We start from the raw sequence: 19,493 nt of genomic DNA, 5'->3' as shown, positions 1-19,493 counted from the left end.
AAATCGTGACCCCTAGTAACTGAGTCCCCCACTCTGGGAAAGAGCTTCTTGCTATCCACCCTGTCTATACCTCTCATGATTTTGTAGACCTCAATCAGGTCCCCCCTCAACCTCCGTCTTTCTAATGTAAATAATCCTAATCTACTCAACCTCTCTTCATAGCTAGCGCCCTCCATATCAGGCAACATCCTGGTGAACCTCTGCACCGTCTCCAAAGCATCCACATCCTTTTGGTAATGTGGCGACCAGAACTGTACGCAGTATTCCAAATGTGGTCGAACCAAAGTCCTATACAACTGTAACATGACCTGCCAACTCTTGTACTCAATACCCCGAGCAATGAATGAAAGCATGCCGTATGCCTTCTTGACCACTCTATCGACCTGCATTGCCACCTTCAGGGTACAATGGACCTGAACACCCAGATCTCTCTGTGCATCAATTTTCCCCAGGGCTTTTCCATTTACCGTATAGTTCGCTTTTGAATTGGATCTTCCAAAATGCATCACCTCGCATTTGCCTGGATTGAACTCCATCTGCCATTTCTCCGCCCAACTCTCCAATCTATCTATATTCTGCTGCATTCTCCGACAGTCCCCTTCACCATCTGCTACTCCACCAATCTTAGTGTCATCTGCAAACTTGCTAATCAGACCATCTATACCTTCCTCCAGATCATTTATGTATATCACAAACGACAGTGGTCCCAACACAGATCCCCTGTGGAACACCACTGGTCACCATTCTCCACTTTGAGAAACTCCCTTCCACTACGACTCTCTGTCTCCTGTTGCCCAGCCAGTTCTCTATCCATCTAGTTAGTACACCCTGGACCCCATGCGATTTCACTTTCTCCATCAGCCTACCATGGGTAACCTTATCAAACGCCTTACTGAAGTCCATGTATATAACATCTACAGCCCTTCCCTCATCTATCAACTTTGTCACTTCCTCAAAGAATTCAATCAAGTTGGTAAGACATGACCTTCCCTGCACAAAACCATGCTGCCTATCACTGCAAATGTAAATAGATCCTATCCCTCAGTATCTTAACCAGCAGCTTCCCCACCACTCACCGGTCAGGCTCACCGGTCTATAATTACCTGGATTATCCTTGCTACCCTTCTTAAACAAGGGGACAACATTAGCAATTCTCCAGTCCTCCGGGACCTCCCCCGTGCTCAAGGATGCTGCAAAGATATCTGTTAAGGCCCCAGCTATTTCCTGTCTCGCTTCCCTCAGTAACCTGGGATAGATCCTATCCGGACCTGGGGACTTGTCCACCCTAATGCCTTTTAGAATACCCAACACTTCCCTCCTCCTTATGCTGACTTGACCTAGAGTAATCAAACATCTATCCCTAACCTCAACATCCGTCATGTCCCTCTCCTCGGTGAATACCGACCCAAAGTACTCATTAAGAATCTCACTCATTTTCTCTGACTCCTCACATAACTTCCCTCCTTTATCCTGGAGTGGGCCAACCCTTTCTCTAGTTACCCTCTTGCTCCTTATGTATGAATAAAAGATTTTGGGAAAAGATGCAAATAATATATCATTTAAAAAATTATAACCGTGGATCTAATGAAAGGATAAAACTTAAGATCAATTGAGTAAAAACATTGGAGAAACTTAAGGGTCTAAAAGGTGATAAATACGCAGGACCTGATTGTCTAGATTCAAGAATTCTAAAAGACAGAGCTGCAGAAGTAATGGATGCATTTATAGAGTCATACAGCATGGAAATAGACCCTTCGTTCCAACCAGTCCATGCCGAACATAATCTCAAACTAAACTAGTCCCACTTGCCTGCTCCTGGCCTATATTCCTTCAAACTTTCCTATTCATATATCCATCCAAATGTCTTTTAAACTTTGTAATTGTGCCCACATACACCACTTCCTCCGGAAGTTCATTCCACACTTGAGCCACCCTGTGTGTAAAACATTTTGCCTCTTGCATCTTTTTTCAATCTCTGTCCTCTCACCTTAAAAATGTGCCCCCTAGTCTTGAAATTCCCCATCTTAGGGGAATGACAACTACCATCAACTCTATCTGTACCTGTCATTATTTTATAAACTTCTTTCAGGTCACCTCTCAACCTCCTACACTCAAGTCAAAGAGTCCCAGTCTATCCAGCCTTTCCTTATAACTGAAACCTTCCATACCTGGCAACATCCTGGTAAATCTCTTCTGAACCCTCTCCAGCTTGATAATATCTCAAGGTTCCAATGGGTTGGAAGTTAGCAAAAGTCACATAGCTATTCACAGAAGGAAGGAGAAAGAAAACAGGTGCTAAGGGTGAGATAGCCTGAACATAGTCATTTGGAAAATCCTCAGATCTGTTATTAAGGAAGTCTTTAAAATGCAGTTAGAAAATGATAGTATAATTAGACAATTCAACATGGTTTGTGTTTTCGAGAGTGCAAATAGTGAGTTCAGAAAAGGAAAGCCAGTGGAAGTAGTATACTAATGCTTGTAAACTGCATTTGGTACAATTCCACACTAAGGTTAAAATGCAAGGTAAAGTGCATGGTGTTGTGTTGCAATTAAAATATGTAGGGAGTAGGTGTTCTAAGTATCTTAAGAGAAATATACAGGGATGTGGGAGGAGGGTGTGAGGGTGCCACAATGAAATTGCTCCTTCAGAGGCCCAACATGGATGCAGTGGGATGAATGGCCTTCTGTGTGATAACGTTTCTATGATTCTGTAGAATATAGTTTGAAGAAGCGTAAGGTTGTTCACTTTTTTAGAAAGAATAGAAAAGCAGAATATGTTATTAAAGTGTGAAATTTTTTTTAAAATATTGATATTCAGAGACATTTGGGTGTATTTGTACAAGAAAGTGTTAATGCATATCCTAGAAACATAGTGGCTGCAAAAAGAGATCAGAAGCCTGAAATTCTATGGTGATTAATTCACCACCTGATTCTCCAAAGGTTGTCCATTATCCCCTATGCACAACACTGGAGGATGATAGGACACTCTCCACTTGTCTGCATGACTGCACCTTCAACAACACTTGAGAAACTTGATGTCATCCAAGACAAAGCAGCTTGCTTGACTTGGCACTTCCTCCACCCCTGACACACAGTAAGTGCAGTGTGTACCATGGCAATCTGCACCTTCTAAACCTATAATATCTGTCATCTCAAAGAACCAGAGTAACAGATGCTTGGACATACTAGGACTTGAATGTCCGCGTCCAAATCTCCAAATATTCTGACTTTGAATAGTATCGCTGTTGTATCATGGGATCACACTGACGTGATCTAAATGACGTGAAGGCTGAACACACCACATCAAAGGAAGTCGGGGATGGACAATAAATACCTGCCTTGCCAGCAACGTGCACGTCCCAAGAACAAACATTTTTTAAAAATTGGGTGGATTCTATGTAGGCTGTTTTTCCAACAAGTGATTTAAGTACAAGAAGAAGTAAGTCTAGCTGCTGTTGTGTAGGGTTTTGGTAAGACCGCACCTGGAATGTTGTGTACAGTTTTGACCTCCATAACTCAGGCAGGATATACTTGTCTTCGAGGCAGTACAGCAAGGAGTCACTGGATTGATTCCTTGCACAGTAGGTTGTCTTCTGAGACGCTGAGTAAATTGGGTCTATATTCTCAGCAGCTTAGTAAAATGAGAGGTTATCTCATTTAAAGACACCAAAGTATTGATTCCCTTGACAGGAGAATCTAAAACGTGGCCACAACCTTAGTATAAAGGGCTGATCATTTAGGAATGAAGTGAAAAAGTTCTTCACTCACCTAGTTGTGATCTTGGAACTGTCAATCCAAAAGGAATGTGAATGCTCCATTGTCGCATATGTTGCAAGAGTGAATAATGGAGTTTGATCTCTTTGGGACTTGAGGGAACTGGGGAGTAGGCAGAAAAGTGGAGTAAAGCTGGAAGATCAGCCATTGTTGAACTGAATGTTCGAATCAGCCAAAGGCTTTGACTGACCTTTTTATGTATTCTTGTGACACGTCTGAAAGTAAGTTTAGAAGAAAATCAAGCTAATGTATTTGTCTTACAGTTGGTTTCAGGTGCTGAGCTGGGTTAAAACTTTTGAAATGCTGTACCATTTGATCAGTCACAATGTAAGACATACAATAGTCACCTTGTCCTCTCCCATTAATTAATTAAGTATATGTTTGCGATGCAGTGTCTGTGATAACACAAAGAAATAGGGAACAGTTTAATTTCCCAATTGAAGGGCAATTCACTGGTGCAAGGTTGTGGTTTGATATCCTACAAATACTGATAGTCAAGTTATTTGCAATTTTTTATATATTGTGCAAATGTTAACACAGGCAAATTGATTATCAAAATACCAGATCAGATAATTGAAGAGTTCCAAAACCACAACTCACTTTCAGATGCCCTTGGACTGGAGTTGGGAGGTCATGTTGTGGCTGTACAGGACATTGGTTAGGCCACTTTTGGAATATGGCGTGCAATTCTGGCCTCCCTGCTATAGGAAGGATGTTGTGAAACTTGAAAGGGTTCAGAAAAGATTTATGAGGATGTTGCCAGGGTTAGAGGGTTTGAGCTATAGGGAGAGGCTGAAAGGCTGGGGCTATTTTCCTTGGAGTGTTGGAGGTTTATAAAATTATGAGGGTCATGGAAAGGGTAAATAGGCAAGGTCTTTTTCCTGGGGTGGGAGAGTCCAAAACTAGATGGCATAGGTTTAAGGTGAGAGGGGAAGATTTAAAAGGGACCTAAGGGCAATGTTTTCATACACAGGGTGATGCTTGTATGGAATGAGCTGCCAATGGAAGTGGTGGAGGCTGGTACAATGACAACATTTAAAAGGCATCTGGATGGGTATATGAATTGGAAGGGTTTAGCGGGATATGGCCGAAATGCTGGCAAATGGGACTAGATTTATTTAGGATATCAGGTCGGCATGGAGGAGTTGGACCGAAAGGTTTCTATACTGTACATCTGTGACCCTAAGTGTTAATTTCCACTGTTACTAATATCAATATTCACACAGGTAATTTTAGATTCAGAACATGAAACTCTTTGAACAATACAAATAATAACTGACAGTTTCACAGTGGACCATACTCTGCTGTGAACTTTGTACTCTTTCATATGTCCTTTCCAGATATTGAAGGTGAGGCCCAAAGTTGTTTGTTTCACAGAGAAAGCTATGGCCTGTAGTTTTATTTAACTTTATTTATGGAGATTACTTGGCTTGTAGAAGGCTGTGTTTTTACTTTAAACATTCATTACCTTTACCTTTCATATGATTGTTATAAAATTGAAAGCTGATTGGTTTTCAAAGTACAAGTAGAAATAGAGCCTTGGCAGATCCCTGAAATCCAGTTAGCTATGATTCACTGTGGATTGCTAAGCAGTAGTTTTAAATATCCAACCATGGCTGACAGTTAACTTAATAACAGTTGAGACCTCCTTCATCCTGATTAAGGTACAGTTGAACATTTCATCACATTGCTGAAGATGATCTTCACTAGATGTGACATTGGAAATGTCTACCTAAGAGAACAGACATTACCTTGTTTCAAAATTTTGATTGCAATATAATAAAGCATTTGTCTAAATGTAAACATGTATTCACTGTACGAACTCTAAATCCTTTATGCTGTCTACTACTTTTCGCGTCTTTCTCAGGACCTGAAATCTGCAGGCACTTACTACTTTGTGTTCAAATCCAAATTTGACTTTGCCTAATTACCGTTGTTAGATTTTCTTTGATTCCCTCATTTCTTTCTTTCACTTCTTTCAAACTGATGTGCTCCACTGAGACTTTGGTTTTCACACCAAAGTTTCTCAATATTAAGATTCGCACTTCGATTTCCAATGCTTGTTTAGACTATGTGTTGCATACCCATTTTTCAAATCTGATTTTGTTAGTACACGAAGTAAAATCAAAGTACTGTCAATGCTGAGGAGCTGAAATTTTTCTTTATTCAAGCACTCCCATTTTACTTGTAGCTGCCATGAGTCTGGTTGATCATCTTCTGCATCTCCTTCTGTTGGTCACGCATTCCTCTTCCAATTCCACTGTGTTTAAATTTCTGTTCATTTAGCCTTGGGTTTCCTCTCCTTCCAGGCAACGTAATATCTAGCACCCTCATCACCTTTTTCCTCTCTGCAGCAGATAAAAGTTTGAATTAAATGCACAAAATACTGAAAACATTCAACATGTCAAGTATCAGCTGAAGACAGAGAGGTAATGTTTTATAGTTTTCAGAACTGAAGATAATACAAATTCAGTTTTTAAGCCAGTAAGGCCAAGGTAAAGAGACAGAGGAATGAAAGAACAAAGGGGAAAGACCTACAAAGGATGAAGGGCAGGAGTGATTTAAGGAACATGTAAGAAACTCTGTAGCTCAAAAAGGAAGGAAAGAAAGTGAGACTTAAGCGGTCTGTAGGCTTCAAGACTGAGAAATATGTATTCAAATTGAAGGTACAAAACAATCAGCTTTAAGTGAAACTTATCAAAATCATAATACTTCTGCCTGGTCTGGAGATGCCCTTAAGCCCCATTGACTTGAATTGAATTAGGTTTATTGTCACATGTACTAACGAGTTCAGTGAAAGTTTACAAGTCATCCCTTACAGTGCTATCTTAAGTACAAAGGTACCTAGGTACAGAATCTTAGGTACAAAGCAGAAAAATAAGGAAAACAAAATTAAAAAGTTAAACATTACAGCCCTTCTTACTAAAAGGTAGAAAAACAAAAACCATAGTCCATAAGTGCCTGGCTATGCTGGGCTTGCACTTCTCACAGGGCTTGACCTGTCCTGCTTTGGGCTTGATCTTGCTCCCTGCTGTTGCCCTGGGCAGCCTGCTCTTGCTGTCTTGCGGCCTGTTCCTGCTGCTACCGGCCACTCCGGGCTGCCTGTTACTGCTCTCACCACCGGCTGTCTTATGTCTGCCTAAGTAACTAATTATCCAATGAGTATATCTTACTTCAGCAACTAACCCTAACTTATAGATATGTTTAGAACCTCTGCAGCAGGTGGAACTTTGGCTCAGAAGCAGGGATAATAACATTGCACCACAAGAGCCCTCCAAGCTATCTTGGAAATGTATCGCCATTCCTTCACTGTCACTGGATCAAAATCCTGGAATTCCCTCACTAAGGGCATTAGGCGTCAACCTACAGGACTGGGACTGTAGCGGTGCAAGAAGGCAGCTCACCACCTCTCAAGGGGCAACTAGGAATGGGCAACAAAATGCAGACTCTCCCAGTAATACTCACATTCCCACTCTCAGGGCACATAGGCATGGGCAATAAATGCTGGGCAGTCTGTGATACCCAAATCCCATGAGTCAATAAAAAAATCCCTTCTGCCCTCCATGTGACTCTTAACTGCGCTCTGAAATGGTCTAGCTGGTCACTCAGTTCAGGGCAGTTACAAATAGGCAACAAATGCTGACCTTAGCAATGATGCGGAGAGGTAGTGGTGTAGTTGTAACGTTACTGGACTAGTAACCCAAAAACCCACACTGATGTTCTGAGGACATTGGTTCAAATCCCATCGTAGCAGATGGTGAAATTTGAATTCAGCAAAAAACTGAAATAAAAAGATAGACTCATGATGATCGTGTAATCACTGTTGATTGTCATAAAAACATGTCATTCACTGATTTCCTTTGGTGAAGGAAATCTGCAATCCTTACCTGTTCTGGTCTACATGTGACCCCAGACTCTCAGCAATGTGGCTGACTGAACTTCCCTCTGGACAGTTGGAGATTGGCAATAAATGCTAGCCTAGCTAGTGACGCTCACTTTCCATTAATGAATTAAAAAAAACCCCCATCCCATGAAATAATAAAGAAAAACATATTCAGTGGCTATCTATCACCCCTTGCACAGTATTTCCATAATAATACTTGTCAAAGGGAATGTCATATACACTGCCTCTGCAAGAACCAATATTTCCACAGCTAAATATCTTTTAGCAAGCAATCTTATTTTCTTAACTTCCCATGCTGAAGGGTAACATTTCCCATTTTACCAAAACATATTATGAAACTAGCTGCACTTGAGTTCTCATCTGGATTAGCATGAGCAGAATCACTAAAAATAACTAATTTCATACTTTTTGGGTCATGCATGAATGGAAATTTGAGTACAAATTCCTGTACAAATTTAATAAAAAGTTATATGTTTCATTTGCCCTTAAAACATCCTCAATTTCAGGTGTGTCACTGTAATGTTTACTATCAGTACATTAAAACTAGCATTCAATCTTGTCACGAATGCACAACCAATTCAACTAACCAATCATACTTCACAGCTGCTCTGTTTTTCATCAGATGTGACAGCGTCTCTCAGTGATCTAAAATGATTAACTCGCATAGAATTAGCCCTTTCTAATTGTTAATTCAGGGTTACTTCAAACCTGTACCATTTTGTATTTAAGCCAATAGCAGTCTTCTAATTAGTTGATCATCATTGCTGAAGTATAGGCTGGAGTTGCATGTCTAGATCATGCAGATGTTCTCAACTCAGTTGACTCTGCAGTAATTGCCCAGGTGGTTTAAACTTCTAATGGGCAAATTACCCAACATTGGGCAAATTCTGGAAACGTCCCCAACTTTTAGTTAGTTGGAGCGTTCCAACTCATTTGCTTAATGTTTAACAGGCAACATGTTGTAACTCCGAGGCAATTATTAAACTGAAGCCACCCGCCCATTATAAGTTTTATAGAAACAGAAAAAAAACACAAGCAAAACAATAAAGCTGAGAAGCTTCAGTACACTGTCTTTCAGTATAAATCAGTGCTGTGTGTTGAGGACCTTAGGGTTATTCCCAGGTCCTCTAGCATTATGACAGGTAGCTTTGCTTCCAAACCGGTATGTCAAGGCCTACACAGAAGACTGCAATGGAGATATCTGGGACAGATAAAAGGAAAGCATGGAGGACTAGGCAGGCACTTTTAAGATCTGATTAACGTTGTGTGAACTATTTAATGGAAATTGGAAGTTCTATGCTAAAATATTTAAAGATCCTGAGTCCTAACTTTAAATTCCATTTTAATCTTATTGATAACGCACCTTTTGAATTGCACCAGGTAGACCTTGGACGTCCATAGGCAGATGTGGCTTCTGAAACCAGAAGTCTGTACTGGAAACGGCATCTGTACTCACAGCTGTAAGTTGATGGGAAGATTGCCTGGCGTCACTCCATAAGAAATCATCAACGTGCATCACAGTTTTTCAACATATATAAACCTGGCTTTTATCTTAATTGGTTCCCTTAAATGAGACCACAAGAATAGAGCAACTTTCAGGATTACTTTTCCTTCTGTGGAAGAGTCCGTGCTAACCTCTATATCACCTGTCACTATTCAAAACCTCAAGCAACTATCCTTGATTTTAGTATATAAGTCCCATCTCCAAGGACCTTTTCTGTGTATATGACAAGGTTGGGTGTCCCCTATCTTGTATTTGAGAATAAACTGCAAATCCCTTCCAACAATCTAATTCTGTTTGTTTTGCCTCTCATTTGTTTGCCCTTTAGTTTATCAGCAGCCATCAAATCTAGTTCTATCTAAAAGTTGTTTTCCTTTCCTTTCGTTATGCTCAGGTATGAGCCCTTCTTATACTTAAGAATGTTCTGAGACTATCACTTTAAGACCTTCCCCTTTGACCCTGTCGTGTGTGTCACAATCGCTCAGCCTGCCACCATCCAGCCCCTGACCTCTTGTATTCATTTCCTCAGGGCTGACATTCCAATATGCCCGAGTATGTGAAGTATCGGTGTCTTATCACCTTCTAGCACCTTGTAGTCAATCATTGTTAATTATGAGGGAATGATCCTTAATAGTTTTAATATCCCATTGGATAATCCCTGTCCTACCATCATGCCCTACTACCAGGACCTATCCATTCCTTACGTCTGTCTCTTTTGAAACACACCATATCCTCAGAACTGAAGTATATCTTGGATGGTCTTATCTAATGTCCTAAATCTCTTCCAATTTTCTACAAGACTTCAGCTTTAATGACAGTCCTGAATTTATAACGTTCAAATGTGCAGAAAAATAGAATTGGTTGTGCACACAGAATGTTTCATTTGTGTCATCAAGGCTATTGCAAAGGACTTCTTCCCCAAGAGTTGTTTCAAGGTAGCAAATACCTGCTTGAAAAGGAAGCCCCTTTTCAAGAACCAAACCTCAGTTAACAGTAGGAGCCTATTCATGTATGACACCTTCACACAATCCAGCAATTTAAATGTGCACACTGAGCAAGGGAATTTCTGCCTTTTTTAAAAATACATTATTGAAGTCTATGATGTATTTATTCATCTATGGAATAAACTTCTTTTTCAATGTGTCAAGGTTTGACTATGAAACCTTGTAGAAGAGCTAAATCTTTCTCAGTATCCAACTGATGAGTTACTTGGTCAGAACATACTTTTGCTTCTGATTTTATTTTTGTTGGGAGGTGACAATGCCAAATCCATGCTTTGTTTTCTCTTTGGTGATGTAATCTGTGACAGCAAACCCACTTCATTCTTCCATTGGTCATAAGGCTTAGACTCTCAGAACATCACAAGTAATAATATCCTGACAATTTTGTCTTGCTTTCAGCCATTCTTCGCAAAACATATATAAACTGTAATCCTGTGTCCTAAAAAAAAATTATTTCCAATCTTCACATTTAGGGAATTGTTCTCTGCTACTATGTTAAACTTCTAATGGCCTTCTGATAAAAGGAGGAGACCAACATTCAATCTTTTAGTTTTAGATTTATTCACATCGTTGGACAATATCAGTGTATTTCTTGTTCATTTGTGTAATTTTATTATAAGTTTCTGTGGCTTCCTTATAGAGTTGAATTTAAATATATCAAAATCTTAGATTTCTGCTGTAAATTGGGATTTTAAGTGATTATTGATCATTTGGGTTTTGAGTGTTTTTTGGCTACCTTTCTTCATTTCCAATTTTTAAAGAAAAATGAAAAGTGGTGAAAATCTTGTTTTTTTTTTAGCAAACTGCATATCAGAAAGGTGTTCTAAAGAGAACGTTGAAAATAATCAAACTAGTTCACAAGGAGGTTGTGAGAAAGAAATTTTACATGGAGTGTGTGACAATCACTTCGAATCTTCTGCCTACTAAGGGAGTGGAAGTCAGAACTGCCTCTGGCAGTAATGACCTGTATTTCATGCTGATATTGGAATAAGGGAACACTTACAGAGGTTGTATTAAGATAGTGGTGCATTGTAGAAAGAGCTTATACTATTCTTATACTATTTTACCTGAGAGTTTTCAATACAAACAGTAACTGCAGAAATGGAAATCATATTTTCAGCATTGGTATTGCTCACTTGCAAGCAGAGAAACTCACAAGTAACCAGATATGGTGCATTGTTCACTGGTGAACTGTAGGACCTTCAAGTTTGAGTTTTGAGTTGCAAATGTAAAATTTCTGACTTTGCCCATTTCTGAACCCTAAAAGAATCTTAAGTTTTGTAACTGTAAACCTGCCATTGTGGCTTATGATGTTACATATGTTAACTGTCTTTATCTCTCTCTGTCAGGTTTGTGTCCACCATTATAAGTGTCGTAGTAGTACCCATTTCCTGAAGCCAGAATATCCTACATTTAACAAGCCATCTCTTCAACTCAACAAACAATCAAGATTTTTCAGAACCTGTACTGGTAATTGAGATATTTTCTAGTTTCTTGTTGAGCTTCTGGTTCAGTCGAATTATTTGGGTCGGATGTTACCTAACTCTTTATTTATTTTTACAGCTGTTAATGGCCAGATTGTTCAGTTTAAACTTTCTGATATTGGAGAAGGGATAATGGAGGTTCATGTGAAGGAATGGTGAGTTGGTTCTTAATTGTCATTTAAGAATTAGTTTTTGTGTTGTAGAATGGCTACATTCAGGACAACAAATCTTTCATACTGAAAGCTGTATGTATATACTGACTTGGGCCTATTTATAAGAATTCCATGCATAGCTCTTCCTTAACTTAAGTTCTGTGCAGCAAAATTGCTAAGATCACAGTTTAAAACCTATTCAAGTGTAAACACTGTATTTATCTGCATTGTCACATCTTTCAAATATTATGAAGTATCTTGGGAACAAATTTGTTAAAAGGGCAGATATGATGGACATTTTGCAGCATTGATCTGAATGGAGAATTTAATTTTAAAGAAAGGTTTGCATATTGAAAAGCATATTTCACTGCCCCAGAACAACCCAATATTCTTTACAACCAATGAACAACTTTTGGAGTGCAGTTTTTTTTTATATTGAGGGATGGTGGATCAGATATCAAATCAAATTATTTCTGTTCTCCAAGTAGTATGGGGGGAGTTTAAATGTCTGGTTTAATTCCTCAAGCTAAAGCAGTGAAATGCTCCTTTTACGTCACATTCGTATTAGACCAGATTACTTGTTGAAATCCATAAGTGGACATTCAACCACACCCTTCAGACTTGGAATACTACTAAGTCAAGCTGACAACTTGGAGGAATAACTTTGAAATGATTCTGATACATCCATGAATGTTGTAATACTATTCACATATTTTGTATGTGCAGATAAGAACCAGTATTTCTGGTTTTCTCTCCTGTCACATCTCATTTTGCTGGACAGGATATAAGAAAAAAGCTTAACAACTTTGAATCCTGCTTGCTTCACCTCTCTACGTACCCACTGTTTTTCAATGTAAGACTTTTAAAAGAGCTCAATAATGTTCTGTGCTACCTTTTATATTTTCCTTCCTTCTTGCAAGTTTTAAAATCAGTTGTAACCAAGTAAGTAGGAGTCAATTAGCTCCTATCTTTTAACAGCCTCCCAGCTCCCACTTTTATTTTACACACACCAGCCCCCCGCTTCCGCAACCTCCCCACCCTGTCGATTGAAACCGCATTTTGCATACAGCTCTATCACAAGTGAATTGAAAATGTAGTTAATTTGAACAAAATGAAGGACACAGTTACAAGGTTTCCTTGTGTGTAAGGAAGAGGAATTTTATTACATTCTAATCTACATTCTAATCTCAAGTGTATAAACAAAAACACAACATCAAACACAGGTAACGCATTGAAAAGGAGAGTCTGACTCATACAGACAGTTTAAAAGTCCTTTGAGATCCTGAGATGTTAGATGTTTTTAAACTTGGAACCACAAGTTTAATGGTTGAATTGTATCCTTAGCAATGGTAAAGTCTGTGGATCAGTGAATGGTGTATAGCCAGTTTGCTTTTTCACTGAGTTCTGTCTTCTAAGATAATGAAGAGGAACCTTGGAGAGAAAGAGACTTCAAGCTTTTGCTGTAAATGTATCTTTTTCTTTCTCTGCTCTGCAGCTGAAAAATGGTTCTTGAAATAGAGTTATTTTGTTTACTTCTGAGTCTGCCTCGACTTTTTTCTCGTAAGCTGGATAACCTTTCATCTATCACCATGTGAACATATCATACAAATATGAATTAAAACAAGAAATACAAAACTGATTTCCTTGGCCTCTTAAAGACGTTAGTTTCAACTCAGATGTTTTCTTTACCTCGCATTGGTTTTATAAGGTTTGTCTCAGTCTGTGGTCCACTGACACTGAAATCATTTTAATTGAGTCTTTGTCCTTTTTCTTTGAAACCATTTTAGGCCATGAAAGGTCTCTGGTATAGCATCAGGTGATAGAAGTTAAAATTTGATAACCTATGATTACCATTATCGTAACAAATTCAATCTTTGTGAACCTTATCAGTAATCCCTGATTTACCTCAACTTCCCTTACTTCTTTTAACTTTGTTGCCCTGCATGATAATATTTACGCCATCGTCTTGATTTCTCAAACTTAAACAAAAAATTTGCCTTTTAATTTTAGATTCCACAGCAATACAAGTTTTAGGTTACATGTGGAAATCATATATACTGTTCCTGCAGAACTGAGAATTTCTTTTAACAATCCTTAAAATATCTTGTCTAGCTTTCTAATACTTAAGTAAAAATGTTATCAAGATTTCTAGTTGTTAAAACTATTCAATGTGATCTATGCTAAATGTCTTTCTATTAAGGATCATATTTTTGCTATTTACTTAATGCCAATCTTGTTTTTGGTCTTCTTGTGTTATGTTACCTATGTCCCAGAGGAAGTTACAAGTGACTCTCCTAATTTTTGCTCCTTTAATCTGTAACAGGGCATAGTTGATTTTCCCTGATTTATGTGGTAAATTGAGGGCAGAAGCTCACTGTAATTTTTTGTTTTTGAGGTTAGTGGGTAATAAAATTTGTTATTCTTAGATAAGTAACATTCGGGCCACACAAATGCCAGCCAATGACCATTTCCAACAAGCGATAATCTAACTATCAACCCTTGACTTTCAGTGGCATTACCATCAGTGAATCCCTTACTATCAACATCCTGGGGGTTACCAGTGACCAGAAGCTAAACTGGGCTAATCATATAATGAGATAGCAAGAATTGCAGATGCTGGAGTCAGGGATAACAAAGTGTGGAGCTGGAGGAACACAGCAGGCCAGGCAGCATCAGAGGAACAGGAAAGTTGACGTTTTGGGTTGGGATCCTTCTTCAGAAATCAGTGTTACAGTTGCTACAAGAGCAGATCAGAGGCGAAGAATCCTGCTGTGAGTAATTCACCTCCTGACTCTCAAAGCCTGACCACCATCTACAAGGCACAAGTCAGGAATGTGATGTGATCCCATTAAACTGGATGGTTGCAGCTCCGACAACACTCAAGAAGCTGGACATCATCCAGAACAAAGCAGCTTACTTGATTGGCACCACATTCACAAACATTCACTCCCTCCACCATTAATGCTCAGTGGTAGTAATGTGTATTATTGAAAAGATGCACTTCAGAAGTTCACCAAGGCTCCTTAGACAGCACCTTCCAAAATCACAACCACTTCGAAAAGGACATGGGCAGCAGTTACACGGAAACACTGCCACTTGCAAGTTCCTCTCTAAACCACTCACCACCTTAACTTGGAAATATATCATTATTCTTTTAGTGTCATTGGGTCCATATCCTGGAATTCCCTCCCTAATGGCATTGTAGGTCAACCTACAACACATGGACTGTAGCAGTTCAAGAAGGCAGCTCACCACTACCATCTTTGGGCAGCTAGGGATGGGTAATAAATGCTGGCCTAGCCAGTGATGCCCACATCCTATGAAAGAATTTTTAAAAAGCTATGATTTTGTGGTATTGGTTGCTGTAAAAATGCCAGTAATTCACAGATCAGTTTTTAATAAAACTTGTGCTACCTATCCAATCTGTGTAATCTTCTGGCAGATGATTATGATATTTCCTTCTTGCCCCAAATGAAAATTGAACAAAGTTCCAGTGCATCTGTCTAAATCAAATCAGACTTCCTTGTAAACCAGTTGCTTTCTTTCATACGACAGTTCAATAATCTTAACAGTTGAGAAACCCTCATATCCGAAAGCAATTAAACAATTTTATATTGTACTATCTTCGATCGCATCATTAACCAAATATTAATCTCCCTTTAAAAGTAAAAGTGGAACTGGTATTGATTACAGGTGATCCAAGGCTTGAAGCATAGCTGTGATGGTTAGCTGCTAGCGTGGTTTTGAAGCCATTGTTTTAAATAGCCATACTCAAGCATTTTAACCTGTTATCAATTGCCGATGTCATCCACAATGCTTCTAAATTTTAGGAAGTCAGACAAAGGCTTTCTTTTAAAGATTTTGTATTTCTAACAACATGTTGTAGATGCAAGAAATATGACTGGCATTTGTTCTGTAAATTTGATCTACCATGCCCCAATGCTTATAGCACCACCTAATGACGTAGTGATACAGTAATCAATAACTTCATCGTGAAAATTTTAGGTATAAGTATTGTCTCATTTGACTGATCCCTTCAATGGCTAAATTAAAAATCTTTGGTTATGTTAAGGTTATCAAAATTTAAATATTACTTTATAATGGATTGTCTAGTTTGGCTACACATAGAGTCCCCACGGTGTGCAAACAGGCTATTTTACCTAACAAGTCCACACAGACCTTCTGAAGAGCAACCCATTCAGATGTATCCCCCCACCCTATCCCTGTATTTCCCATGACTAATACACCTAACCTATACATCCCTGACTACTATGGACAATTTAGCATGGCCAATCCACCAAACTTGCACATCTTCAGACTGTGCAAAGAAACCGGAGCACCTGGCAGAAACCCACACTGACATGGGGAGAAGGTGCAAACTCCATAAGGATAGTTGCCCAAGCCCAGAATCGAACCTGGGTCCCTGGTGCTAGGAGGCAGCAGTGCTAATCACTGCGCTGGCCCTTCAGTACCCATTCAGTAGCCTGCTGAAATGACAGGTTGAGAAATAAGGTGCTACTCACAAAACATTTTAATAGGCACATTGATATGTTATGTTCCTTGCTTTGGAACTCGTGGCCACAATTGCATGTCAGTTGTTCCTCATCTTCCACTGAAGGAGCAGGTGGTCATGTCATCCATACCCAATGTGGATTTGGTTGGACACTGTCCGTTATTTTCAAGGGAGGCTGAAACTCAGTATCTCTGTTATTGAGCCAGTTATGAGATGCTGAGATGTATGCACAATAAAAACCCATGCCTATTTCAATCTAGATAGTGGGTTGATAATTTTGAACACTTTCCTGGTAAGTTTTTCAGTTCTTTGTGAATGGGAATGTCAGTGTTGCTCAGACTTCTTTCATCTCATAGAGAAATATTAGACCATGATGAATGACACATCAGACAACATGGGACAGCACCTGGAGCCACTTAGTTACAGTGAGCTTGAGCATCTCTGACATTATTCCCATGGCAACATTTAGCTGCATGTCGACTGTCTTTGTGTAATGGTTGCAGGATCCCCATGAGGCAGAGTAGTACCCTGCAGCAGGGTAGACTAATTTTGGCTGTACTCTTCTTAACGTTCCTGGATGACTCTCAGCATGGCTTTTACTTCTAAGCTGGTTTTGATGAAATATGGCTGCTACATGAGAATCCTGAAACCTAGATGTTGTGGGCTAGGGTCATTTATCAATATTAGATCCAGGTTGCTAGTGAGCATTGAACTTAATTGCCCTAAGTTTAATACTTGTGTTGGTTCTCCATGCCATTGACATGGATGACATCCTAGGATTTGGTGTAAAGGATGTATACCAAATAGATGGGGCAGAGTGCCTGTGGTCGGCTGCTTCTGCGATTAACAAATATATGCAGAACTTAACAGTTGCTTGTTAATGTGTTGATAAAAAGGAGTACTTTCAGGGCTTTCAGGACGATTATACAATGTGTAAATATTGATTTCAGTATCACTGTAATATGCACTAGGTAGTGCTGCAAGAATTAACAAGATATTTCATGCTCTGTTCAATTCTGATTATTGAAATACAATCAAGGATTTCAGTCTTTGGGTGTTTTGATTTGTTAAGCAGCATACTATTACTAAATTAATGTGGTGGACTTTCATTCCCCTCTTATGGAGGCAGGGGCTATATTCTACTGTAGCCTCATTAGTATCCTACGACATCCTGGTATCTTGCTGAAGTAGCAATTTTTCTGTGTAAATTGACATAGAACATTGGGAGGCTATTCAGTCCATTTCTGCTCTCATTTTTAATCATTTCATTTTGTAGCAGTCAAGAACAGGTACCCTTGATTTTTCATTTTAATGCCATTAACTGTTGAAATCAGCCATATTACTTAATTGATTAAAATTTAGTTCAGCAGAAAAATGGAAATCAAATCTACAACCTATTTGATCTCATAGTTCAGTATCCCGTCGCAATGGTAGCCTGGAATTGCTTGGCACCTTTTTAATGCAAAATATATCCCAAGGAACTGTACCCAGGAGAAAAGCAAGATACCGCAGACACTTCTATTGTTGACTCTGCCCTGTCTTCTTTCCATCCTTGTATCTCTTGCTTCCAGTACTTCAGCTAGTTCCCAAAGCACATAAAACATTGTAACTGTGGTGGCACAGTGCTGCCTATCTTAGAGATAAAGTAATGCATATCTTGAGAAGTTGTTAAAGTTAGTGGAAAAGTGTGACTATTATGCAAATATGATAGATAAGTTTCAGGAAGGAGTTGTTACCAAATCAAGTCAGTGGATTGTGCGGATTGGATAAGTCAACTCTGTACTGCATTCTGTTTTGGGTTTTAAATTCTGCCATTTTTTTTATCATGTGAAGTGTAAACCAATGTGTTTGATTATTCTGGTATTCTTAAATGTTTCATTGCAATAATAAATAATTGGCTTTTACTTCTTTGTGTTCATTTACCTATATATTTAATCTCGATACTTTTTTTTATAAAGGTGAAGATGTACTCAACACGATAATGTGTACAGTGTAGAAGCTTGAAGATCAGTACCTGAAGTTTAGAGCATCAAGGCTCAGAAACACTTGGGTGATGGTTATAGTCCCAAGCTTTGGTACTGTTTGTGAGATTGGTCCTCTTGTGGAATCATCTCGGAATGCAGGTTTTGGGGATTGGCAGGAATATGGAGGGCTCTGCTTGACAACACTGAAGGGGAGCCTGTGCTTGAACTGGATGAAGGGATATAGGGTTCAGCTCACTCATGGATTCCAGAATGCTGTTAGCATTTGTTAGGGTGGAGAAGTGATCATTGTAATTGGGTCCTGGTCAATTTATCTAACTGTCAACTAATGTCGATTTGATTCTGATTTCAGTTCCTTCTGAGTGATAAATAAGCGCACGGTTACTTTAATGTTTTGCTTTATTTTTAATTAGCAAAATTTAGCTGGCAATTTTTGCACATCTTGGGAGGGATTGGGCTCACAACCAGAACTCACTGCAAAGGATTAACTTCCCTAATGAACATAAAATGCTCAAGTTATTGAAATTGTGTACTCTCACTGAAATGACAAGGGGAGCTGGTGATTGGATACGGGGTACAATCCATGGTGCCTGTGTGTGTTGGAAACGAAGGTGTTTCTCTGTGGTGTGGCTAACAGTAGATTTGCCCTTGTTGCATTATGATATTGTTAATTGTTAATAATTACCCTCTCTCCAGCTCAGGAATTGCTACGTGCTTGGGGCTGGGGAAGAAACTAATGGAATTGGTTGAATAAAGTAAGAAAAATGCACTGAGGAATATGCTCATTTAACCTTAGGTGCAGCATATGGGTAAGGTGTTGTGTCGGCGCAAGTACGAGTGCAGAATAGTAACGCTTATTTAAAAAAAGATTAATTCAGAATTTGATCAACTCATCTTTGAGCTCTGATAATGGTGGACCATGGTTAGATATGGTAATAATCTCAGCTGGACCTCAGAAGTAATGAATTAGCAGTGAAAGTCCTCTGAGATATCTGACAGTCTAAGATGAATGCAAGTTTGTTTATTCTTTACATGTTAATGAGAGTTGAGATTGGAGTATAGTATTTTCATTAAACAATTTTCTTTTTCTACCGACTTTATGTGTCCTCTTACCCTTTCCGAAAGCCTTTAACATTTTGCCTGCGTGTGTACTTTTGTGGACGAGTTCGTGTTTAGTAATTT

At 39.0% G+C, this 19,493-nt stretch overlaps 1 protein-coding gene across 3 annotated transcripts in view; it reads left to right on the top strand.

Annotated features, from left to right (window-relative positions):
• The window catches only part of dbt (dihydrolipoamide branched chain transacylase E2), a 51,598-nt gene that overhangs the window by 1,894 nt on the left and 30,211 nt on the right, over positions 1-19,493 (top strand). For 2 of the 3 annotated variants that reach the window (XM_020530258.2, XM_048601721.1), the window contains 2 exons: positions 11,530-11,650; positions 11,744-11,819. In XM_020530258.2, coding sequence (XP_020385847.1) covers positions 11,530-11,650; positions 11,744-11,819 — 197 coding nt within the window. Of the gene's footprint in view, positions 1-9,121; positions 9,139-11,529; positions 11,651-11,743; positions 11,820-19,493 lie in introns of those variants that run through there. The other variant, XM_048601722.1, reaches the window with a different exon arrangement.

Source organism: Rhincodon typus, chromosome 10 (genome assembly GCF_021869965.1).
Source record: "Rhincodon typus isolate 14 chromosome 10, sRhiTyp1.1, whole genome shotgun sequence".
In the NCBI taxonomy this organism is placed as follows: domain Eukaryota; kingdom Metazoa; phylum Chordata; class Chondrichthyes; order Orectolobiformes; family Rhincodontidae; genus Rhincodon; species Rhincodon typus.
This window is presented reverse-complemented; position numbering and strand designations above follow the sequence as displayed.